General features: G+C 40.1%; 1 protein-coding gene across 1 annotated transcript in view; it reads right to left on the minus strand.

The window, feature by feature from the left end:
* SMARCC1 (SWI/SNF related, matrix associated, actin dependent regulator of chromatin subfamily c member 1) overlaps positions 1 to 27618 on the minus strand; it is a 1897600-nt gene extending 1869982 nt beyond the window's left edge. Inside the window, exon 1 of the mRNA XM_044066067.1 lies at positions 27372 to 27618. Within this exon, the coding sequence (XP_043922002.1) occupies positions 27372 to 27515 (144 nt within the window). The 5' untranslated portion in view covers positions 27516 to 27618. The remainder of the gene's footprint in view (positions 1 to 27371) is intronic.
* Between the last annotated feature and the right edge of the window lie 341 nt (positions 27619 to 27959).

Below are 27959 nucleotides of genomic sequence, written 5' to 3' on the forward strand. Positions count from 1 at the left end.
CATTCCTTAAATTCCTCTTAACAGGTAGGTGGAAAGTGCCAGTTTTGCCCTGTGTTTTTCACCTTAATTTTTAATTGTGCATAATCTAATATTTAGTGTCAAAGACTGCAATGACGACCCAGTGAAATACAATTTCCATCTAATCTAGCCAGTTATTGTACCATCTGGATTAATAAGTAAATTCTCTGTGTCTACTACTGAATTCAAGACTTGTACACCAAATATTTTCATTACTTTTTTCAAGAATGAAAGACATGAGTTCAGCAGTATGAACTCAAAAAATGCACATATTATTCCCCAAGGTACAATAACTAGGTGGAGTAAACAAAAATTATACTTCACAAGATTATGCATTATTTAATTGAAAGCTTTGACTCGCATCCAATAACTACTTCAGATTATGCTCCAACAAGGATAAAAATGTAGGGTAACGAAGTACAAATAACACACTGGCACTTAGCCACCAATGTCTTGGAGAGAGAGGAATTTAAAGAATCCATCCACCCGCAACCCCTCTTCTTATTTTTGCAAATGGGGTCAAGGTGTCACTTAACAGCAACAATCTATAGCAAAGGTCTACTGTGCCAGATGGCCAGCCCCGTCACAAATACGCAATACAAATTATTCGACAGAGAAGACAAATTTCTTCAAACTACATGGTTAATATGCAACAAGAATTATTTAGAGAGGATGAAACAAGTTAAAGTATTGAAGAGCAACTCCTGGCTGTATCATCCTTTGGAAGGGTCAGTAAGTAAACACAAGCCCCATCTGCCAGAGTTGGTAGTAGTTCAGGCGAATGTACTAAAGAGTAGAGATCCTTATATATATATATATATATATATATATATATATATATATATATATATATATATATATATATATACATACATACACACACACACACATATACACACACACACACACACACACAATATATTTAGAGATCCTTTATTTATATATACACACACACATTTTACATATACCTGCATATTTGCAGTTATTTTTATTTTCATACTTCATAAATTAAAGCTTGCCAACTTTATACTGACCACTACTCATTTTCCATAAGCATAATCTAATACTTAATACAAGTGGCAACACCCATTTTCCACTATATTATTTCATCTGATATGACCCAAAGTACGTAGAGAACGTATAAATCTGTCTTCCATGTTAGTTTATTTTCACAACATCCACAATCATATCAATCTTTATATTTTTACACTTCACAGTTTTTACACAATTCATTCCCCAATAACGCAGCAAACAATGAATTTCATAGCTATTCCTCCATTTTCCTTAATATAATATACATGTGCGCGTGTGTCTATTAATACGGGTGCGTGTATATATACACACTATATATATATATATATATATATATATATATATATATATATATATATATATATATATATATATATATTGTGGAGTCTCTTTGCTTTTCCCAGTTAGGGGTCGCCACAGCGGAACTCCAGTCCCCTAACGACTGGCAGTAGATTTTTACGTGCAGAGTTGCCAGCCCTGACGCACAACCTTCAACGAAGGTAGGACCATTCACGTATGTCTCCACACAGAAGACACTGTAGCTGAGAATCGAACAGGACAATGTCTTACTGTGAGGCGACGCTACCGCAGCACCACCACATATATATATATATATATATATATATATATATATATATATATATATATATATATATATATATATATATATATACATACATACACACACACATACACACAAATTATATCTATCTATATAAATCAAAAAAATTACCACAGTCACCATAGCCAGGGTAACAAAATGTATGACACCAGTAAAATGAAGACTTTCTTTACTGGAATAAGCACTTTCAGATCACCTGATACTTCATCAGATCCATATAAAACAAGTCAGTTAAAAACATTTAAACACTAAGGCATGTCCAATCAAGACAATTTACTGACACACCCTCTCTATTAAAATTTCTCACACACCTCCTAAGCTTCCTCCCTTTCAGTGCAGGTTTAATTGGTAAGTAGGCATTAAGACCTGGAGATTTATATGCCTGCAGCCTACCTATCCAGCACATCTCTGCTTTCTCTACTAGGTTAACATAGCCCCCTGTCTTGTTGTTACCTACGCCCTCCATCACCCTAAAATAAAAATAATGTCCTTCATTCTCTTTAATATGCTTAAAAGGGTTTTTTTTTTAAACATTCTGCTGCCTAATGTCACTCAAAATGTTTGGACACCCTCTTCTTTAGTTGTCTTGTGGTTTTACCCATATAAAAAGGAGTCACAGAGACCATATGTAGCCATACAGACTATGCCCCTACTGGTACAATCTGCATACCTATCAAAATAACATTTTCCTCTGTTATGTATGTAAAAATACATCTCCTTTGTAAATAAATTTACAACAAATACATCTATGACATGGGTGGGAGGCTTTTATTTGTGAAACTACAGACAGTTCTCATTTTTATCACATAAAAAGATGCTTAAGATTGCAAATGTTTCTAAACACGAAGCGAGGTACTTCCCCCTACAATCCCTTTCATCTCGTCTGACATCACTGATCTAAACATGTCGGTCATCTCTATTAAAATCAAGCAATGCTGGTCTTGGATCATTTTCTTCTAAATAGAGGGCACATTCTTTATTCTCCATTTGCTGCGGGCATTCTATAGAAAGTTCCACAGCAACTTCCTGTGACATCCATTGCCCCTTCATATGGGAACTCACTAGTGTATCACTCCACAACATTGAACATGTCAGAGATGACACAGTTTCCTTTTCCTTCCCTTGCTGTGCAACTCCAACTAAACTTTTGTACTTGTTTCATATGGCAACCAATCAGATATTTCCCTCTCCACTGGTTTCTCATTAATTTGGGGATCCACTGCTCTATCCTGCTGTGGTGTTATCAAAGTTAGATTTTCTACATCAACTCCATCCATAACCTCAGTTTCTATTTCTTTAACCTCACCATTATTAATCCTCTTTTCTGCTTCTTTTTATTTTTATCCTGTAAAATCTTCCATACCTGGATACCCTTGTCCGTATTGCTCTTCAAATATCTTTGTGCTGTTCTTTTTGTACTGATTAGTTTTGCTTTCTTCTTTCCATAAATACTGCATATTTTTTCTGTCCCACGTCCAAATTTGTAGGCGTCTTCTGCTCATCCTTTTTCTCCTTACTCGGGGAACTCCTTATTCCATTATGTTATGATACAAGTGTCAGACTTTCTACACCAAATCCTTCACTTCGCAGGTATTCCATAACTTCAGCTTCTATTTTTTTAGCTTCTACATTTACTAATTTTCTGTTTTACATTCTCTCTCTGTGATCTTATTTTTTTGTATTGTGAAATTTTGCATACCTGGATGCCTTTGCCTGCATTTAGAGTATTTTTGGGGCTGCTTTTTTCTGTTGATTAATTTGGCTCCTTTGTATAAATATTGCACCATACCAAATCTGTCTTTCCCATGCCCTCAATCTTTTAGGATATCTTATATCTGGAAATTCTGGGCTTCTTGCAGAACAGTAACAATATACACTTTCTTTCTTATCCTTAATAATATGCTGCATCATCTTTATGGCCTATCAATTTTTACGGACTACTACTACTTTTTACAAAGGGGGGGTCATCCTTCCCCTTGGCTAGCCTCATTGCCAGAATGTTAGCGAATCTTGAGGATTCTACATTGTCATTTTTTTCACTCCTGGCAGCAATGTGCCTACCAGGACTGGGCACTTTTTATCTTGAGTCTATACATCAGTGTCGTCTTGGTGAGATTTTGTGAAAAAGTGGGTCCAACTTGTATAGGTACTCACCAAGACCCAAGGATGAATTAAATTCCAGCAATACTACATCTCATTGGCTTGCTGACTTCTCTCTCCATTCTGACCCCCTCCTGTGTCAAAATGCTTTTATCTTCGAAAACAATTATATCCACATCACATTTGTTGCACCATTTTAAAGTTGCCACTCTTAACATTTTTCATACTATTAATATTAACAGAAAAAATCCTTAAACTCCTTATTTTTTATGGGATATCATCCTATACTAATCCCTTATAAGAAAGGCTTCATCCATTCCCTCTCTTTCTTTCATATTAATAGCTTTAACTTTTCTTTTTCTAATTTTTAACTCTTCTACCAATAAAGTTTTCTTTCTTTTCTGTTCTTGGCTCGAGAGTTTTTCGTTGAAGGGAGCTTGGTATAAGGCTGGCTCAGTTCCGAGGACGGAACCAATAACACATCAGTAAGGAATTAACGAAGATTAACAACATCAGATAAAGTGTTTAGCTGCCCCAGTATTTCACAATACCCTTACCAGCAATATTACACTTGGAATATGTACAATTTTAACCATTTCCAGAATAATATTACAATCCCAAGCACAAATCCATAAACCCTTATTGTCAAACCTTTGATAGGACTACTACTTTTCTTTACATGGGTTTTTAAATATTTTTAAGCCTCCATCTACTTCCTGTCAGAACTGTATGTGTACTTTTTTAGTCTAACAAAAAGATGCCCTTATTATATACTCATTCTAAGGCTTTTCCTTCTGTCTTTTTTTTCATACGCACACAAAAATACTTTCCAAGGTTTGCACAGTCTGAAAAGTCACAAAATGTCTCTTTGTTAAATTATAATAAAGGATCTTACCTCTCAAACCTTTGTTCACAATTTCAAAACACTGAACAGATACGAGGTACGGGACAGTTTCTTTTCATTTTTACTCGGTTTCCTTGCTACAAACTTTTACGTGTCTTCTCTTTTCCTCCCTCTCTCGTTCTGCTGTAACTACTGCTGCCCCTGCTTACACTGTCCTCCTACAGTTTCCCCTCCAACTTCCACTTTCCATCTCCTTCGGTTAGGTTCTCCATTATGCCACACCAGGAAAAAAAAAATCATTCTCCGGCTCACTATGATTTTAAGTCCTGTAATAAATTATCCCGCAACCCTCCAGCCTGGAGGGTTGCAACCACACACTCCTCTGATTGTTCCACTGGTTGCTCAAACAACCCCTTCTGAAATGCATAGTCAGTTCTCTATAGCACCATATTCTATTCGGTCTCTGAGCTGACATTCACCTTCACTCTCTGCTGCTGTTCCACCACAAGCAACATTCTCCCAGCCATCTCCACACTAGGAATAGAATGTGCGTATGTATTTGTGTTCCAAAAGTGATGAGAATACATATCGCAAGTAGATGAAGTTCTCAGATGCCTTGTCCAAATTTCCCCTAGTAGTATAATTACCACCTCAGGTCTGTCCTGAAAAGAAGCTACTAGCCTAGGGAGACTAACCCGGTTAACAAAGGATAGAAAATATCAGTGTTATGCAACATTTTGAGCCAGTTTCACATCTTTTCAGGAAAGGAAATTAATAAAGGACAGAAAGGCTATAGCTGTAAACTATGCACTCACACATGAATTGGTTTACCAATACCCATATATATGAGGATAAGATAAAATGAGGAATTTTGGAATATGGGTTAGAAAGGATTTTTTCATGGCAGCTAACGATACTTGAGAAGAGAATAAAAACAGAATACAAAAACTGGTTAACTAGAAGCCCTTGTTTATGGATATGGAGAAGATACAAGCAGTGAAAATGCTTTTAGTTCCTTTGGTTTTATATACAGGTTATGCATATTTCTCAAAGAGGAGATTTGTGGAGAATAATAAATATGAAGAGGACTTTATCTGGGAGAGAAGAGGGCAAGGATCAAATGGAATAAATAGATACTTCAAAAAACAGCAACATGGTTTAGGATTACCTTATTTGAAGGGAAATTTAGAGATGCACAATTAAGGCACGCACAACACAAGCAGAAAGGTATAATTCAAAAAGTGGTAAGGGATGATTATGAAGCAGGGTAGAAATTCAAGAAAGAAGGATAAAGTGTGGGATTTTACATACAGATCCTTAACAGTCATACAGAATATTATAGTCATAAAATAGCAGAACACACTAAGAACTTAAGCCAACACAAGAATAGAGAAATTAAATTCTGCCAATAGCATGACTGTAATTAGGAACAAGAGAACAGTCTACAGGAGACTAATTTATTGGAGAGAAGTGGCAAAAGAACCAAGGTACTGGGAGCAAATAACTAAAGACAGAAAGGTAACAGAATGGGAAGAGACCAAGTAGACACAGAATGCCTTCCCTATCAGGGATTGATAGAGTATAGGCAATGAGAAAGGGCTAGGTGAATCCCTAGTGACAGACCTACTCTGGTGGAGTTTTTAGTTGAATCCGGAACAGAAACAGCTGTTAAAGAGTTAAGTAGTAGGGCATATAAAATACTGCATGACAATTAAAGGAATCAGAAGCAGTTAGAAAAGACTGGGAAGAGAGAGACTGGACAGCAATTCACAAGGAAACAATGGGAGGACACACATACGGCTCCCAGATATGCAAAGTCTAGAAGATTTAGGATTTTTGCAAGTGCTTGCACTGGTGGTTTCATACCCCTAGCAGACTCCAAAGAATTTTTCTTTGGGTAGATGGCAAATGTTGGAGGTGTGATGGGTAGAAAATGGTACATGGGAATACATGTTCTCAGAGTGTAACGAGTTGGCATACTTTACAAATTCCCTACAGGGTACTCTAGCAGAAATTAGAGAACACAGTAGAACCAAATATCAGATGCAGCAACAGCTCACACACAATCAGAATTCACCAAGCAGTTTCCTGAATAGTAATATTTTATTCAGATGTGAAAAAAATAGTACTGTTAGGGAAACTGCTCTGTGGATTCCTGGTTGTGTGTGATCTGTACTCTATCTGAAATACTAGGTGAGCAAATAGGTATTTGAGCTAGAATACAGGATCTGAACTTCTTAGAAATAGTAAGCCTTCGTTAAGTTTAATTCCAGAATCTTCCAAAAAAGCAACTGCTAGAAAAATCGAAAGCCAAGACTAAAGCCTTCCAGTAGAAGTAATTACTAGTTTGCTCGGGCCATCCACAAGCCTCAGGATTGCCCCACCACCATCACCGCCTTCGGTTCTGAAGGCATTTCCAGCTAAAGTGCAAATCAGCCCTGGAAAATCTCAACTTGTAAACACAAGCCTTCCAGTAGAAGTAATTATTGGGTGAATGTCACTGAATTTATTTTTAACAATTTTCTCTTACTTTGTGACCATCTTTGTGAGGTGAGCACAGCAGCATTGAGCTCCATTCAGCTTCTAACTTAGAGAGCTTTAATGAAATTGGCCACTCGGTAGGAATACACACTAATAATCCACCCTTCTTACCATAGCTGGGTGGAGTTTTTAGTTAAAGCATACTCCCTATTCTATAGTTCCAACTTCCCACTGCCTCCTAGGAAAGCTAACCACAAGTTAATTATTATTGCATCTTACCTTACCTTTAGGCTAAGCTACCTTCTTGCTCAGTCAATCTCTTGCTGTTACGGATAGGTTTCTGTAGGAACATACTGTACTGATTGTATACAGACATAATAAGAAACTTGTACAATCAGGTGAGCTCCAGAGTCATAGGTTAAAACTATTCCAAACCAACCTTTAGTTCCGTCCCAATTCCCTTAGCTCTACTCCCCCATAAAGAGCTGCTAGCAATATTTGATTTCTGTAAGCTGACAAGCTATAACATAGTGCATGGTCTTACTTACATTTCCTAGTTCCTGATTGCTTTTTTTTTTCTTTACGATTTGGAATCCCTCCTGCTGGGGTTGATCAGCAACCAGTTCTAACCACCCAATCTCAGTGATAATTGCTACCCCCCTCCCCATTCTCATAGGAGGCTATATCAATACCCACCCCTTTTGGAGCCATCTTTAAAATGTAGTATAGTCCCAACCTGAAGGAGTTTCCCTTAGTTTGCTGCCTGTGCTCACTAAGTTTTTTTTTTTTTTAATATGCATATGCCTTTTTAGCATTGTCTGTTTGCTGTTTGCTGTCATACATTACAGGGATTTTTATGCTGGTTTATATTAGTACTACATTTACTATTGCTATTTACAGTGTATAGACTGACAAAACTGTGATGCTTTTTTGAGCTTGGTGATTTAATCCAGTGTGTATATGCTTGTTTACATATCTAAACTTAAAATTCCTTTTTGATATCAGCTTCACTGTAGTTGCATTTAGTATTAATAAGCAGAAACGTACAGTTGCTGTTTGTTTTGTACACAAACAGCAGTAACAGCATTTGTTACAAATGCTAGTCAATATCTTACCTAACTACAGCTCTAATTGGTATTGGTTAACAGAAACATATCTGCTATCAGTAAGGAGGAACATACAGTTTGTTTATTTGGTATCTGGCATTTGAAAAGCTGAAACAGTATTTGCTACCTACCTACAGTTTCCATTGTATTAGTTAGCAGAAACATAGTAAGGAGAAACACAGTTTATTTGGTATCTGAAAAGTAGAAACAGTGTTGGTTGCAAACTCTAATCCGCATCTCAACTAACTACAGTTCTAACTGGTTTTGTAAGCAGAAGCATACTTGGTATTTGTAATCAGAAACATACAGTTGTTTATATGGTATTTGAAAAGCAGAAACACAGCATTTGTTAAACACTAGGCCAGTATCTTACCCAACGGGTTAAAATTTCTCTGTAATGATCTGCCTAGGCACCGTTTTCCTATTCACTGTGATTCTTTACTCTTCCCCAGACATTTATCTATGTACCTACTTTACTGTACCATTTCTTGTACCAACTCTCGGTCTTCTGATAATCCTTCCATCACTCTCTGACAAATATCCTCTACTCACCTAATTCATAGGTAGGTACTAGGCTATCGGCCCTGGGGCCTATACAAGCCCAGCCAAAAAGATACCTTGGCTTTTGCCACCCAAGAAAATTATTTTCCTGTGCCCCTGTCGAGCAGAGCCACAGAGGTGATCCCCGGGGTGAATTTCCTATTTCCCATCCAATCAAGATTTTTTTGAAGAGTGCTAATGAGGAGCTTTGTTTGATATAGATGGGTAGTTTATTCCAGAGTATGGGAAGTCTCTGGGACAGGAATCTATCACTCCGGCGTGTTCGGTTTATTGCAGTGACAAGGTTTAGGTCCCTAGAGCGTGTAGCTCAGAGGGATTGGGATTTAAGTGGAGCATGTCCAACAGCTCTGGATTTGGCATAGCTTTGTATGTTAGGCAGAGATCACCTCCGAGTAGGCAATATGCGGAGTAAAGCTGGAGTTTTTTGAGATTGTCTGCGTAGGGCATCTGTTTGAGGCGGGTAATCCTCTTTGTGAGGTATTTCTGCGGCCTTTCCAGCTGTTGTAGAGGTCTTGTGAGGTATATACCAAAAGGGGCATTGTACTCTATATAATGGGTCTAATGAGTGAGGAGTACAGGGGAACAATGACTCTATAATGGGTCTAATGAGTGATGAGTACAGGGGAACAATTACCTCTTTTTCTGGATGAGAAACCTTTTGTGATGGGTGTGCCACGTAGAAGGATTTCCTGACTACTGTGGCGATGTGATTATCAAAGAAGAGACTACTGTCCACCTGTGTCCCCAAGGTCACTTATCACACTTTCGGTGTTTAAGTATACTACCGCCTATGTTTTTCATGGGTACAGAGTTTTTACCAAAGGGGATGACAATTTTGGCATTGAACTTGAGGCCAGGGGCTTTGACACCAGGCATCTGTCTCAGTGAGGCCCTTTTGTAGGATGTCCACATAGTTAGGAGTTTCAGTTATGGCTCCTAGTTTGCAGTCCTCTGCGAACTTCGTTAGCCAAAGACCTTCTGTGTTAGCCTGTACTTCAGAGAAGTAGATACCAAACAGGAGAGGACCTAGGACTGAACCCTGTGGTACTCCACTTGTCACTGGTCTGAAGTCGGATTTGGAGTCTGCTACTTTCACAGTGTGGATTTTGTCAGTGAGCCAGTTGGCCACCCATCTTGAGACATAGGGATTTATACCTAGGTTTAGTGAGTTTATCTATAATTCCAGAGTGGGGGATGGTGTTGAAAGCCTTGGCTAGATCTAGATAGGCTGTGTGAACCACTTTACCCTTGTCAACGGCTTTGGTGACTGCTTCAAAGAAGTCTATCAGGTTTAGGAGACATGATCTGCCTTTTACAAACCCGAACTGGGTGGGACCAGAGTTTGGAGATTACCAACGTCTGTTTAAAAGTTCCATGATAATACATTCCATGGCCTTGCAGACCAGGCTCGTCAGGCTAATGGGGCGGTAGTTCCCGGGGTCTGTGGTGGCTCCCCCCTTGTAGAGTGGGATAACCGTCGCTATGCGCCATTCAGCAGGCACAAAGCCTGATGTGAGGCTATGACTGAACATGGTACTTAGGTGGGGTGCCAGTTCGTTCTGTAGTTAGTGTAGAATGCAGCCCTGGGACGTTGTCTGGTCCCATGGAAGCTGTGTTCTTGGCTTTCGAGAGTGTGGTTTTTACCTGTGCAGTTGTGATTACAGCAACTTTGCATTCTTCCGGTATAGAGATGGGCTCTTTAGGGGGTAAAGTCAGCATTGAACCTATCTGCCAGGATGTTGGCAATGTCAGTTGGGTCTGCATAATTAGTGCCGTTGTGCTATAACTCAAAGCAGATCTGAGTGTTGCCATTGAGATTCTTGACACAGCTATAGAATGCTTTGTGGCTGTGTTTAGAATCAGTGGCGATTTTGTTTTCCTAACTAGCTTTGAAGGATTTTATCAGGGATCACAGCTTCTTACTGAGGCTGATCAGGGAGCTCCTCCACTCATGGGATTTTACTCTTTTTTGCAACAGTTTCTTTCTGTTGTTGTGGAGTTTATGACAGGGGACCACCAAATTGACTTCCTTTTTATGGAAGATAGCACCTTGGTTCTGTTAGGGATTGCACAATCCATGCACTCGTTTAAGTGCTTATAAAGTGCATTTGCGTAGGATTCAGCAGTCGTACCTCTATTGTCACTCCGCATGGGTGTCGTGAAGTTTGCCACTTCTGTCTTAAGAAGCATGAAGTTGGTTTTGGAGAAATTTTTTACAGTGGTTTCCCTAATGGGGGTGGGGGTGGGATGTGGATGTCTAGGGTGATTACCTTGTGGTCAGATCTGACCAACGAGGAATTGATCTCCAGTGTGGAACACCAGTTGCCCATGTTGGTAATGACCAGGTCTAGGATATTGCTGTCCCTGGTAGGGGTGTGGCTAAATTGATCCAAGGGGGTGGAATTTATGAATTCCAGAAAACTTTCAGCAAAAGAGTTGGTACAGGAGTAGTTTTCCCAGTTAATGGTGGGGTAGTTGAAATCATCCATTATTAGGGTGTTAGGATGTACCCTAATATTTTCCAGTGTATCAAGAAATGAGGAGTGGGAATCCTGGGGCATGTCGGGGGATCTGTAGCAAGCTACAATTTGGATTGCGGTCTTGCCCAGAGTTAGTTGCACTAGGATAATCTCTGATGCATTATGCTAAGCAATTAGCCTGGAGGTGTGCATATCCTTAATGAATATGGACACGCCTCCGCCTTTAGTGTTTCAGTCCAGGTTAGGTGGCCGAAAGATGTGGTATGAATTATAGCCTGGTAATGCAGGGGTGCACTCTGGAACCTTGAACCAGGTCTCTGTCACTGCACAGATGTCGATGTTCTCCATTTTAAGGAGTGCCTCAAGTGAGTGCATTGTGAGATTTAGACTTCCAGCATTGAATAGCATTACCCTCAGATTTTGCTTGCTTGCACCAGTTACAGTGGTGAATTTGTCATTTGAACCTTGCCTAAAAAAGGCAATATAGGGGTGGCAAGAGCCTTAGCCAGTATCCAGAATCCCAAGGGCGACAGGTGCAAGCCATCTCTGGCAAAGAACCGTTATCTGTCGATCATGTCATATCAAGCAGACAGATACTGGATCCCCTTAGAATGACACCAGAAGCTTAGCCAGTTTTTGAAGTCGATCATTTTGTCCTTGTACTGTGGTATCATTCTGGGTGATGGCAAGATGCTACTCAGGGCTAGGGTAATACCTGCCTGGACTACAAGATCAGGCAGCTACTCCATGTCTCTTCATGTAGTCCAGGGAGGTACGTCTCGGGTCATTCACACCAACATGGACAATGACAGAGTCATATTTGTACTTGCTGTGGAGTGACCAGAGTGCGTGCGTGATGTGGCGGATCCTGGCACCAGACAGGCAGCTGACAGTAACTTTCTCCTTGTTTAGCCTGGTGAGTGGAACATCAGTGTGCCCGACTACAGAATCACCTATGACTACAGTGTTGGGTACATTGTTATGCCTTATTGGCTGTGGTTGAGTGGGCATTCTGAGTTTGTGGGCTGTGTGTCATTTGGGTTGTGTTGGGGGGGGGGTTGCTTGCATTTCTGCTTTGGAGGTCCCTGTTGCTTGGGCAGATTTTTATTGAGAGCCTCTGCGAATGTAGGTGTGCGTTTTGTGTTTCTGTGCATGTGTTTTGGTGGTGTAGGTTTGAGGGACTATGTGAGAAGTGTGGTGTGGTGCAAGTGTTTACCGTCTCCTCTTGCCGGTCTAGTCCAGTCTTGGGTGAAGAGAGCATTGCTTCCAGTTTGGCTATATAAAAGTGCATCTCTCACAGGTTGTAGTGTTAGTTCCACTCTGATAAGTGGTGTATGAACAAAGGAACGAGGCTTGGGCGTCACCTTCCCATTTATTTGCTTTACACTTGCAGGCAATGTAAAAAATAAGGGAATCAAATTCAAGGATAATAAAAGGTATGGTAAACAAGAAAAATCAACTTTATTCCCATGTGATTTATTTTGTACTTGACAAATCCAGAAAAGGACATTTCAGTGCTGTGGAACATTTTGAGACAGGTTCAAGTCTTTCTGGTGTGTAACATTAATGAAATAAAACAAAGGCTATATACAAATTATGTACCCACTCAACTTGGTTCAGCAATACCCATACTTATAGGAACACAATACAATTAGGAGTATGGATTAAAAGGCTTCTGTTAGGACAGCCAAGACTGTGTGTGAAGAGACTAATCAGAAGATATTACAAAAATTTGAGAAAAATAGAAGCTCTTGTTTATGGATAGTAAGATACAAGCAGTGGAAATGTTTTTAATCCCTTTACTATCACATACAGGTCTGGCATATATTTATCAACCAGAGAAGAAGTTGTGGACAAACATGAAGGAATTTGGGAGGGAAGGGGGCAAGAGTTAAGTGGGATAAATTGCCCCCCCCATAGAACAATGAGGTTTACGATCACCTGACTTGTAAGAATATTTTAGTGCTATGCAATTAGGGTCAATATACACAACACAAGCAGATGGTAATGAAGAGAAATGAAATGGGATGATGATGATGATGATGATGAAGCTAGAAGGAGTTAAAGAAATAAGGAAACTGGATTTCTGATGCAGATCCTTAAACAGAACCACCACCAGAACCACCACCATACAGAAAATATTCATAAAAAGTTGCAGAAAGTATTCCAAGAACCAAGTCAACACAGGAATGGGGAAAATATGATTTTGACAATAGGAATGATTAAGGAGAGGTACAGAAAAAAAAAAAAAACAGGGTAGGACTGGGATAAAACTGGCAAAGGAACCAAGGTACTGGGACCAAATAACCAAAGAAAAGACAAAGTAAGAGTGGGATAAAGTTAAGACTATGTCTGGACTGCAGGTTAGAGAGAGATAGTTTTCTCTACCCTAGGATCGCTATCACACGCAAAATGAAATGGATAGGGCAGTACTAAGTGAAAGACCAAATCTGGTACCATTTTATTAGTCTACAACAGAAGCTGCTGTTAAAAACACAGATAATCAGTGGGGCCTGTTAAAAAATTCATACAATTTAATACAAAATGTATTCAACTTATTTGTATACTAGAGCACTAATATCCATGGACCCTTTTCATAGTCAGCTCAGGAGCTGTGTCTGGTTAAGTGAATTGCTCACTGTCACACATGTAATGGAGGTTGGGGGAATCAAACCTTCAAATCGAATCCTCAAATGAGAGGAGGTTAGAAAACGATTTTGGAGAAAGACTGAAAAAGCAACTTACAATCGAATATTGGATGAACACATGTATGGCTCACAAGTATGCAACAAATTCCAGTTGGTTTAGGATTTTTGCACAGTTATTTGTATATCCCAGGCAGCCTTCAAAGAATTTTTTCCTCAGGTACACAGCAAATGCTGGAAGTGTGATAGGAAAAGTTGTCAGGCTTTACAACCTCCCTACAAAATACTCTTGTCAGAAATATCAGGGGAGGGGAGCATATGGTTGGCTCCAGGGCCACTGGCCTAGTACACACTGTTCACCTGTGAGAGAGGGGAGCTTTGAGCAGCCTATCTATCCCTGAAGGAGTGGTCCCAGCACAGACGTTTGTAGTCTATTGGCCATTTTGGGCTAATTCCTATCTCTTTCATTTCCCTGCCATATAAACCACGTTTGCAAGGTTTTGCGCACCACACAGCATGGGTTAGCTAGGGTTAAACTATTCCCAGCTCCACAAAGTCTACACTTCAATTTTTCCCTTGGAACTCAAACTCTCAACCTAAGCACTCAACCACACACCTAACGCCCAGCACTAGCCAAAGCTAACAGTAAGCACAACTCCAGCAGTAGATTGTCCAGCAGGGCAAGGCTTTTTATTCATCCCAACCAGCCAAAGGTACATAACAACCCACCCTATTATTCAGGCATGACCAAAGGGCAATTTCCAGTGCATTCTCCTGTCCAGCTAGTGAATCTGGGTATCATGGGTCAATGTCACAACTGCCTCATGTACACAGACAACCATCTCCTCCTACCACTCAACTCTAACACATGTGAGAGATGTAACTATTTAGCCAAACTGGAGGCTAAGCGCTCTCCACCCATGATTGAAAGTCAGTCAATCAAGAGGAGAAGGTCAACACCTGCACCACACCTCCAGCCTCACATAGACCAACTATACAAGCACAGGCAAAAGATACACAAACACACAAAATCATACTCTGAGGCTCTAACTAATAACTTACCAAAAAAACAGAGACCTCCAAGGCAGCCTTCCAAACACCCGTACCAGTACATCACATCACCAACCAAACAACACATAAACCACAAAAATCAGTGTGCCGCACACTCTCAGCCTTTAAGGCCAAATAGCATACCTACCACACTAGTAATAGGAGACTACACAGTCAGGCACACTGATGTCCCACTCACCAGACTGGATAAGAAGAAGGTTACGGTAAGCTGCATGTCAGGAGCCAGAATCCGCCACATAACACAAGCACTCAAGTCACTCCAGAACAAGCAGAAATATGACTGTCATCGTACATTCTGGTGTGAATGACCCGAGACGTACCTCCCTGGACTACATGAAGAGAGACATGGAAGAGCTCTCTGATCATGTAACCCAGGCGGGTATGACCCCGAGTAGCATTCTGCCCTCGCCAAGAATGATACTACAGTATAAAGAAAAAAATGATCAGCTTCAACAATTGGCTAAACTTCTGGTATCATTCACAGGGGATCCAGTATCTGTCAAGTCTTGAACGACATGTTCGACAAGCCTCGTTGCACCCCTAGGCTTTCAAATACTGGCCAAGGCTCTTGCTGTCCCCACTGCGCCTTTTTTAGGCAAGGCCCAAAAGTCAAACAGGCCACCATAACCAGCACAAAAAATAGGAAAATGAGGGTTATGCTACTCAATGCCAGGAGTTTAAATCTCAAAATGCACGCACTCGAAGCACTCCTCAGTATGGAGAATCTCGACATCTGTGCAGTAACAGAAACCTGGTTTAAGGCTCCAGAGAGCACCCCAACACTACCAGGACACAACTCTTACCACACATTTCAGCCACAGAAAACGGACCGAGTAACAAAAGGAGGAGGAGTATCCATATTCATCAAGGATACCCACACCTCCAGGTTAATGGCACAACATGATACTACAGAGATCATCCATGTGCAACTAACGCAAGGCAAAACTGAAATGCAATTTGTGGCTCGCTACAGATCACCCTCCATGTCCTAGGATCAACACTCTACCTTCCTGGAGACACTGGAAAACATTAAGGTCCTACAAAACACCCTGATATTGGGCGATTTCAATTACCCCTCCATCAACTGGGAAAACTAGTCTAGTACTAACTCCCAGGCCCAGCGATTCCTGGAATTTATCAACTCAAATGCCTTGGATCAGCTGGTAAACTCCCCAACCAGAGGTGGAAACATACTAGACCTGGTCATCACCACATGAGCGACAGGTGTCCACACCGGAGGTAAACCAGTCACTGGTTAGATCTGACCATAAACTAATCACACTGGATGTCCACACCCCACCATCTCCCCCACACAAGGAAACCTCAGTGAAAAAATTTCCCAAAGCCAACTTCACATAGCTCAAGACTGAGGTGGGTAGCTTCATACCGCCCACACCTAGGGATAACTCCTCCCAAAATGCGGAAGTCTTTACAAATGCACTCTATCAACACCTACAAGGATGTATGGATCGCGCCATCCCTAGTAAAACCAAGACTCACTCCTCCACGAGAAGGAAACCAGTCTGGTGGACGCCAGCAATCAACAAACTATACAACAGAAGGAGGAAAATAGTCCAGAAAAAAGGCAAATCCCAAGAAGGGAAGACATCCCTGACCAGTATTAGTAAAAAACTTAGGTTCCTTATAAAATCTTCCAAGGCAAAGTTTGAAAGAAAGATAGCCAAGGACTCAAAAGATAACCACAAAGCCTTCTATGGCTATGTAAAGAATCTAAGTGGTAAATCACAGACATGCGCCCAGCTGGTGCAAAATAGCACAAAATATATGGAACCTACGGACATTGCCAACATCCTGGCAGATAGATTTAGTACCAACTTCACCCTCACATAACCCCAAAAGGACCCATAGTAATACACAAAGAGTCCAGCATCCCTGAAATCACAGAAGCACAAGTAAAAATAGCCCTTACAAAAGCAAAAAAAACCAGCATCAGTGGGGCCAGACAGAGTCCCAGGCTGCGTCCTGCATGAACTGCAAGATGAACTAAGCCCTCTCCTAAAGAAACTTTTCAACCTCAGCCTATCCACAGGCTACGTGCCCTTGGAATGGCGCACAGCAACAGTTATTCCACTTCACAAAGGGGGAGCAACAACTGACTCTGGTAACTATCGCCCTATAAGCCTGACCAGCCTGGTCTGCAAGGCTATGGAGCGTATCATCATGGAACTCATTAACAAGGACATAGGAGACCTCCAAACACTTGACCCAACTCAGTTTGGCTTTGTTAAGGGCAAATCATGCCTATTGAACCTGGTTGACTTCTTCGAAATAGTCACCAAAGCCACTGATGAGGGTAAGGTGGTTCATACAGCCTACATAGACCTTGCCTAGGCTTTCGACACCATTCCTCACTCTGGTATCATAGACAAACTCACCAGCCTAAACATAAATCCCTACGTCATGAGATGGGTTGCCAGCTGGCTTACAGACAGAACTGACTAGGTAAGAATAGCAGGATCCATGCCCGACTCTAAACCAGTCACAAGTGGTGTCCCCCAGGGTTCAGTCTTGGGCCTGCTACTGTTCGGCATATATTTCTCAAAAGTACAGGCAAACACAAAAGGTTTATGGCTGACCAAATTTGCTGATGACTGCAAGCTGGGAACCATAATCGACACTCTGGCTGACACGGACATTCTCCAGAAGGGCCTCACCGAGACTGACACACTGTGTCAAAGTCATGCCCTCAAGTTAAATGCCAAAAAATACATAGTCATCCCGTTCGTGGATGTTTTGTTCTTCCCAAACTACCACATTGGTGGCAGCCCCCTTAATTCAGAAGCGGTAATGAGACCTGGGGACTCGGGTAGATAGTAATCTCTCGTTTGACAATCACATCGCCAAAGTAGTTAGGAAATCCTTCTATGTAGCCCATCTAAATTACTAAAGGGTTCACATCTAGAAATAAAGCAGTAATAGTGCCCCTATACTCGTCACTCATCAGACCCATCATAGAGTACAATGCCCCTTTTGGGATGTACCTCACAAGACACTACCAGCAGCTGGAGAGACCACAGAAGTACCTCACCAAGAGGATCACAGCCCTCAAACATATGCAGCCAGACTGAAAAAACTCCGGCTTTACTCAGTGGCATACCGCTTGCTCAGAGGTGATCTCTGCCTAACCTACAAAGCCATGTTCAACTCGGAATTGATGGACATGCTCCACCTAAAGAAATCCAAGTCACTACGAGCTCCAGTGAGCTAAACCTCAACACTACAATAAATAGAACATGGTGGAGGGACAGATTCCTGTCACAGAGACTCCCCATGCTTTGGAACAAAATCCCCAATTACATTAGATAGAGCACCTCAATATTACTCTTCAAGAAGAGCCTTGACGAGTGGATGGGAAATATAAAGTACACCCCGGGGATCACGTCTATGGCTCTGCTTGACAGAGGCGCAAGCTAACTAATTTATGGGGCGGCGATAGTCGACACTTACGGGCTAGGCTTATAAATGCCCTCAGGCAGATAGCCTACTATCTACCTATGAAAAGAAATTTGAGCAGAGACTCATGATCTGAATTGCCTAAACAAAATAAGGCCTTATTTAATTCTACTGGCTGCAAAACAAAGAAATGGAAACTAAACTCTAAACCAACTCTACCTAAAGTATTAAACATTACAAAAGAAAATAAAGAGCTGGTACTGGAAATCTTAAAAGAAGGGAAGGAATAGATTACATATAACAAAATGAACTGTAGAAATAATACATGCAGAATAAACAGGAGGTGAGTGAGGTTTAAGGGAAGGCAGGAAATGAGCAGTTTATGTAATGCTGGACCAAATGACAGTTGTTAACCACCAAGCTCACAATAATTCATTGAGTTGCAAAGCTGCAGACTGCAAACCTTCCATTGCCACAAAGACCATGTCCAATCAGAGATATACTAGTAATCCCCAACTTCAAGCAGTCTGAAAAGACTGGACGAAGGACAATGTGAAAGTCTCCTTTCTACTGTCATGATTTAGGCTATCTTAAGGATCCTACAATACCACATACAATATTCTGACTTCTCACCGGCTCATGTTGATGTACAGCACCTAAAATGCTCAATCCAAGAAGGCATCAGGGACACACACTGGAGCTCATTTTGTTTTATCCAAAAGATATACTAGGCTCTGGTCCAGAGTGGAACTCTGCACCATACCATACACATCACACCAAATCAAAGTTACATACTTAAAGTAGACTCCATCATAAGTTTAGGTACCTTCAAAGTCATCACTCCACAATTTGTTTCATTAATTCTATGAAGGTGCTTATATCCTGGTATCATTTAGGTTCATAGGTTAGTACTAGGCTCACTGCCCTTGCGAGCTATTTTATGCCTAGCCAATTATCTCCTGTGAGATTCAAACCCTGTACCTTGTGTTTGTAAGGCAAACACCTTAACCATTAGACCATCCTCCCAACCCCCATGTCTAGCAAACGCGAGATTTATATGTAGTAGCTGTTCGATGAGAGCTAGTGACAAAATGACAAAACTCTGCTTGCATTAAAATATACATCCATTATTAAATACACTGTACAATGAATGAAAACATGAACAGTTGTAGTCAGAAAATTCCTCCACCTATCACATTTACAATTTCATTCAGCAGCAATAAAAGTGCCATATCCCCTTCCTATACTCCCTTATCTGACCCATCATAGCCATATCCCCTTCCTATACTCCCTCATCTGACCCACAGACCACCACATCTGTGATGTTCTTTAAGCATCTCGTCCAACTTGAATGTCTCTCTTTAACAAAGAAAACAACTAGTTTGAACTTATTAAATTATGCTGCTAAAATAAAGTGAGAGGGTTTTTATTGTACCTTATACATGATACTTGTGGTGCTCTCTGCTAGCCTTTGGAGTCATGGAAAAAAAAAAAAAAAAAAAAAAACTCTGCTTGATCTTTTATACCAAACACAACTGACACTCTAATACTCAAACGGGCATATCATAGAATTTAATTTTTATGAGGTGAAAATTGCAAACACAAAATACCCAAATGGTGATTTTTTTCCCCAAGGCAAGTACCCACTTTCCCCAACATGCCCTCTTCTACACCGTAGTCTGATCCCGGAGGGGGCATGTATAGTTAGGGGGCTTTGCCCCCCACTTAGGTGGGTTTTATTTACTACAGTGCGTCTTTCGTTGAAGTTTGGGCAAGTGTCGACTTACCCTGGGATAAATTTGCCATTAGAGTACTTCATTTTCATCTCACTAGTATTAGAAGTAGATCCAGCACAACAGGATCAGGAGTATGCCATAAAAATTAAAAAAAAAAAAAAACACACCCCAACAACTCTCTTCTTATTGAGTAAGCCTCCGTTACAAATTGAATAATGCAGCATGTTGGTCACACTGTGAAGACTGGGAAGGGCAATCTTAAATTTAACCACAAGGTACAAAGCATGACATTCCTGTTAGGAACCACAAGTAATCCACTTATTCTTGGGCTTAGTTGACTAGGCCCAGTAGTGGTTTTCTGGTCCATGTGCATCATGTACATATTTATGAACCTACAAAAAAAGATAGCAGCTTTTACTAATTGGCAAAGCATGTGGAGTCTAAGGGAATAAAGTTCATGTCCGCTACGGACAAGATGATTTTCACCATAACCCACTCACCAAGGACTGCTATCAACATTCATTCCACAGCTTCCACACACAGGTCAAAGCACTTACTAACCCCATAGTGCCTTTAAGTAAAAGTCTGCCTTACAGACAGACATTCTCATTTAATCAAAAGGTTTGCAGCAAATGCCAGTCAGCACCACATCAAGGATGCTCCGCTGAATGCTGATCATAAACTACCAGATCTTGAACCACATCTGCAGCTTGAATATGTCAATATCTACGTTGTAACAGACTTTTTTTTTTTTTTTTTTTTTTTTTTTTTAACTGAAACAAAGCACTTCTGCGTTTAAGCACACATGCATTCAGATCTTCTGGAAGGTGTACAGGAGAGCCAAGTATTTGTTAGCAATCCTATTTAGAAAGGATTCTTCATTACTCTGAAAAAGAAATTATAAAATTACCTAAAACAAGACAAATTTATCCAGTAACAGTCTGCAATAGGTCACCATCTCTCTCTCTAGAAGGATGGGAGACCTCACTTATCGATTAATGAAATGGGGGACATATACCATAAATGTAAGGTACACCCAAAGATTCCTAGACTTGCCACCATTTGTACAAATGATTCTGGCCCCTAATGGTAGGCTGGTTAGTATTTTAAATCTTGCCCTCACAAACATCACACTACTCCTACAGCATCACTGGACACATCTCTATTTAAATCCAATTGCCAATCAATATTCTCTTTTAGGGCAGCTAAACCCACCACAAGGCATCACTTCGGAATTAAAGGACTTGTGTATGTATGGGTACATATTACACTGCATACATATATTACATGTTGACTTTAGATAAATACACTGAGGAGTATAAAAACAACTTGGTGCTTTAATAAGCACAACAATAAAACAAATGCAATTAAGTCCTAAAACAAATCAAAAACTGACAAAAAGAACAACAAAATCTGAAAGTTACCATAAGGGGGAATCAAAGAGGAAAACGCATTAAAATTAGCAAAGTCAAAGTTAATAAAAAATCTTTCCTCTGTTATATCAAACAATTAAGAAGCAATATTTAGCAATGGTCAATTAATTTGCAATGATTTTATTAAAAACTACTACACATGCAGACAAGTGTAGTTCTAAATGAGCACCAGAAACACTGGACTAACATTTACAAATTGAGGCCTTTCCTCACCCAAAGATTATAAAAATGTGTGTACTTTCTAAAAATATCTGTATGGACCCAAAAAATACGTCCAATTGCTTTATTAACAGTGCCAAATACATTCTCTGAACCCCTCATAAACCTCTAACTTAGGATTAGCCACAACATATGTTCCCGAGGTACAGAAGTCAGCCATAGTCATGCCCCACCATAAAAGGGGCTCCAGTTAAATCCTGGACACTACAGACCAACCACAGTATCATAGCAGAACACTATGCTATTGATCCCAAGGGGCCTTTTTAAGACTAGACATGCTTTCCAATAAAATTTGATAGGTATTGGTTCCCAAGAGTGCTGTGGGGGGTATACACACATGCACACTATCAAAGTAGAAACCAAATAAGCCTAACTGCATAAACTCCATTTAAAAAAAATATACACAACTTAACTGCTCTAAGCTGAGAACAGTAAAGCTTTGCCGAAAAGAGATTATGCCATCTTATTTCGTAAAGTCACTTGAAGTTGCAGATGGTGGCTACACAGTTCATGCAGTGTAGCAGGATCAGGTCAGGGCCTAGGACATTATCTATGCTGGAACTGTGAATAAGCTTAAAGGCCTAAAAGAAGACTCTTACATTGATAGATGGACACCAAAATGGGTGACAGAACTAATGTAGTTTAGTAGCAGATGACATCCCTTAAAGTAAAAATTTGATTATTGGCATTTTTCAGGACTCCTGTTAAGAAACTACTTCTCTGAACTACAAACTACTAACCTAGACATGTGGGTAGCTAAATATGATGATGACCGAAAGGTGAGTGCTGGCATTCACTCGGCATCCAATACCTTGTTACTACAAGCAAGGGCAAAAGATTTACAACTCGTTGCAGTCTTACATTAAATGCAACACATAACAGCACTACCACCTTGCGTAAACAAATCTCAAATGCAGCTACTATTCTAATAGACAGCAAACAACTCTAGGTTGATAAAAATCACCAGACATCTCAGCAGAATTTTCTTTCTACTACCACGTAACAAACACTATCTAGCCCACTTAGATCATTATTGGTATTTCGTCTAGTTCAAATATTATCACTCTTCTATTCACTGCCATGATCAAACTAATTATAAACTATAACACCCCCACTTTAGTTTATATACAACCAAACATCATGAAGCTAGAAAGACCCCAAAGCTTCCTAACTAAAAGATTACCAATATAAAGATTCTCAGCTAGTAGTATAGAGACTGAAGTTCAATCCCTGTACTATTTATACAATTCTGCACAACTTAAATTTACCATTCTGTACTATTAAGGACCCAACCCTGTGACTTCCTTCACCTCTACAAAAACAAAAAAGGGCCATAAACACCAACTAAATACTTGAACATCCATCAACAAATAACCAAGACACAATGGGAGGAAATGATTTGTTACAGAACACTTTCCTCATATCTAGAACAATCTTCTCTTCCACTTGAAACAATGGTCCCATGTGTCCTTTAAAGCAAGCCTTGCCAACTGGATGGGTACCCCTAAAATTCATTCCAGGCCTAACCTGCTTGCCCTTCTAAACGCAAGAGGTACACTGTAAGGGGGAGAGGGAATGGCAAAATAAGTACAGCCCGTGGACCGCCTCACCCTTGTAAACTCAATTAAAGAGGTCATCATCTTTAGACAATGATAAAAAAAATTCTTTTAATCTGACTTTGTTGTTTAGTACTGAAATTAATAAATACATAAATGTTCTAACTTCTGCCCCAAAACAGACACAGTCTTAGCTACACTTTCCTTCCCATAATGAACTCTGCACCCCAAACAACAGTATTTTCCAGGCCATTTCAGTCACTCAGAATCATTAAAGCACAACTATTTTCCACAAACTCTGGCTCATTTCCAGTCTTGTTCTAAGCACACATCTTTTTAAAAACAGCATTATTTTTGAAAAGACAGAGAATTAGTCAGTCAGTTAACAGAACTACTTGCCCACTCATTCCTGTCAGCTAGCAGTTACAAGTTTCTTGACATTTCTGACACCACTGCTCAATCAACTGCGACTGAAATTATGAAGTAACAGTGCACTGAATTCACACACACTAAACAGATTTTACAGCTTTTACTAGGGAAAAAAAATTACAATTAGTGATAAATTCCTTAGGAAAGCATTGTGTGACTTCCTAAATGCCAAAGCAGGGGAAAAAAAAAAAAAGATAGATGTCAAGTACAAAAATGCCACACAAAGTCAAATTGAGCCAATTCATACCTTAAACAAAACTGCAAATATTTAAAATTTGCAGGGAGAAAGTAAAGTACAGTCTAGAATTAAAGAAAAAATATAACCAAGCAACATTACAAAAACATGGTTAAGTAGCTTCTGACACTTGCAAGTGGAGCAAGACATAATCAAATACTACTTAAAGCCTGTTAACAGGTTAATCCTGTATACAACATGAGCCATACTAGCCATTCTCTGGTAGATCTAAAATTAATTATACTCAGTCTTGTTCCATGTTCCCATATGTGCACCCTGTGAAAGTCAGTAACTGCCCAATTCAACAACAAAGATAATTCATGCCATTCTTAAGTAGTGCATATTGTGTCCTCAAACGTGCAGTCTATTAAATAAGCTCAAAGTTACTGTAATGGTTCTTTCTCCACACGGCAGAAATGTAATTAAAAGAAATGCAGAGAAAGTAGTAGTCTGCAATTTTCTAACTATAGTGCATCTGATGGAAATGGTATGCCTTTTGCTGCATTACAATTATCTACATATGTGGCGACCCCTAACAGGAAAAGCCAAAAGGAGAAGACAAGAAAATAAACAAACATGACACCTATCAATAATTCAAGTTTGTATATAACCTGAGATACAGACCGTAAAACAATGGGAACAGTTCACTTCCTAGATTCCCTAACAAAAACAACCAAGCAACTAAATAAAGTACTTGTGGCACTTCCATCTCCCCCCCCGGTTTGTCTATGTACTACTCAACTGTAGCTCTATAATAAGCCACCAAGAATTAATATGCATGTTTCAAAACACACACACATCCAAAGGAATAACAAAGCATACAACCATTTCTAGCCATCTCACATAACAATTAATGTTAACAGCACAAACCTGTATAAAAAGAGGATTCCAGACAGAACACTCCTCATAGAATACAAAAAGAGTATCTTGTTTATAGACTTGGCTTTCATTTCATAAACAATTTTGATTTATCTTCCTTAGCATTTACTGATTTCTGTAACGCAGATGTTTTTTAGGACCACCATTTTATTTGCAAACAGTTCTGCTTGTTCAAACTTTTTATACATAGAGCGATTATTTAGAAGTACACTACATTATGAAAACATAATCAAAAAGAAAACGTTTTTGTCAAGAGGTAGCTTCACCTAAAAATGAAGTGCACGTTTATTAAGTGTACAGAAACATTTCTGTGGGGTGGTGGGGTAAATATCATGAAGTTGGACTCAAATAAGTACAAAACAGTATTTTCCAGCTTCACCACTCTATTCATTAGTTTTCTAGACAACCACATACATAGACCTATGCAAAACAGTACACCACCAAGTACAAAGTAACTACAAACACTCATCACATGTACACAAGAAAATATTCAAAGATCAATGGGCTAGACCAGGACTCACTACTTGCAAGTAAAACTAAAGACTTGTAATAAATATAGCAAAATAAGACATTCATACATTAACAAATCACTGATGTGCACAGTGTCCAATAGACCTCAAGAAAGTCACAGTGTTTCCAAAAATACATCTCACCCTCTTCTTTTTATTTCGGCTGCTCCCATTAGGGTTCGCCACAGAGGATCATCAGTTTCCATTTTTTCCTGTCCTCTGTCACACCAACCACCTGCATGTCCTCTCTCAACACATCCATAAACCTTATCGCAGGCATTCCTCTTACCCGGCAGCTTCATCCTTTGAATCCTTTTCCCAATATACCCAGCACCCCTCCTCAGCACATGTCCAAACCAACGCAACGCCTCTCTGGCTTTGTCTCCAAACCATCCAACCTGGGGTGACCCTCTAATATACTTCTTCCTAATCCTGTCTAGCTTTGTCACACCCAGTGCAAATCTTAACATCTTTAACTCTACCACATCCAGCTCTGACTCCTGCTTTTTTGTCAATGTCATTGTCTCCGACCTATAGAACACAGCTGGTCTCACAACCCTCTTGCAGACCTTCCCTTTCACTCTTACTGGTACTAGTCTATCACAAATCACTCCTGACACTCTTCTCCACCCACTCCATCCTGCCCGTACTTCACCTCTCTACCACACTCGCCATTACTCTGAACCACTGATCCCAAGTACTTAAACTCATCCACCTTCGCCAAGTCTACTCCCTGCATCACCATTCAGCTATCCTCCCTCTCATTCACACACACATTCTGTCTTAGTCCTGCTGACCTTCATTCCTTTCCTCTCCTCTCTAGAGCATATCTCCACCTCTCCAGGGTCTCCTCAACCTGTTCCCTACTCTCACTACATATCACAATGTCATCTGCAAACATCATAGTCCACGGGGACTCCTTTCTGATCTCGTCTGTCAACCTGTCCATCACCATTGCAAATAAGAAAGGGCTCAGAACTGATCCTTCTGATTATTAAAATCCTGAAAAAAAGGAGTTCAGAATAAATCTCAAATTTTGGAGCAAAAATAAATCAGACAGATCACTCCATAAAACCATATCTCTCAAATGCCCCCAATTTTCAAGGACATCTCCGATTTTGACTCAAATTTTAGCTTTGTTCTTCTTAAACCCTCCTAAAACTGGAGGTTTTTGGATAGAAGGTGGTGCATTGCACTTGATAAATAATGACATTAATTAAGTTATTGATCTGTCTTACCCAAGCAAAGGCGTTTTAACATTCCCGTATTCTCTGAATGTCTCAGGTTAACAGTGCTAATATTTTAAAAGTGCCCCGATTATTTATAGTATTTGCCCCTGACTTATTGAGAGACATGCATATAACAATGTGTTGCTGGCTCAACACAGATACCCTAAACAAATCTTTCTATATAAACATTAAATCTATAACAAGGAAAAAAAGTTAAAACCAAATGCAAAAAAAAAAACAAAATTAAATTAATAAAACCATAGCGCTCTGACTCACAACTGCTGAAAGACATGCTTGCAAAAATAACTGTAACTCAAATTACAGTGCCTTGCTGAAGAGCCAGGGCACACAAGGTAAACACAGCATATGTACAGTCCAGCCCCCTTAGACTTGCAAATAAATAACAGCGGGAACGGTCCTCTACAGATGTGGTTTTGCCGCAGTCAAAATAAAGCTACAAACAACTTCCAAGCATCAATGCACGTCAAAATATTGTTGCAACTAAAACAACCCCTGCAAATAAAATTTAACTTTTGCAGTCAGCCGTCAGTGTCAAACGTGGGCCTCTTCCATGGCTCTCTTCTTTGTTTTACCATAGCAAGAAAACACTAGGCAGAATGTGGAGCTGCCAACACTTGCATAATCTTGACTCTCAGAACCCTGCTTACCTTATCCACAGCATTCTTGCAAATATTTCTCTAACTCACAATGAATGGAAATGAGTGAAGTATAAAGAGGCTAGTTCCCTCCCTCAGTCATACGGTGTGCTAACCTTTTTATAGTGCTTGCTGATCCACACTCGCACAGCATCCATCTGAGACACAGTCTCGGGGCTCTCCCAGAACTTCGCAGTCGGCCCACCATCCTTTTTGCGGGCCTGAACCACCGCCGGCAATCCCACTAATCCCGATGCCATTGACTCACTATACCACCAGTATTTGGCCTCACAACCACCCGGCTAAACTCCTCTTTCTTCCAAACTTTATTGTTTCCACAACTCTAGGAATACGTTAATGCGCAGGCGCCATGTGCAGAGCATGATGGATATGTAGTTCTGCCGGCTTGATGAGAAGGCTGGGAGATGCACGTGTGTGCGTGCGTCAGAACATTCCGTGATGCTTTTTGTAAGAATGCATAAACATAAAATGAAGTCGGCAATATGGTCACGCGTAATTAATCAGCCACTGTTAATATTTATGATAATGGATTTTCGTGCGATTTTGTGAACTGCTTCTTAAAATATCGTTGGTAGGTTATTACTAAACTAAATAAAAATACATAGGCTATGAGATATATTATGCATACCTCTCAAATGCCCCCCCCCCCCCATTTTACCTCATGCATCCCCTGTCCCTTGTAA

The sequence above is a fragment of the Protopterus annectens genome, chromosome 3.part0 (assembly GCF_019279795.1).
Source record: "Protopterus annectens isolate FY-2018-M chromosome 3.part0, PAN1.0, whole genome shotgun sequence".
In the NCBI taxonomy this organism is placed as follows: domain Eukaryota; kingdom Metazoa; phylum Chordata; order Ceratodontiformes; family Protopteridae; genus Protopterus; species Protopterus annectens.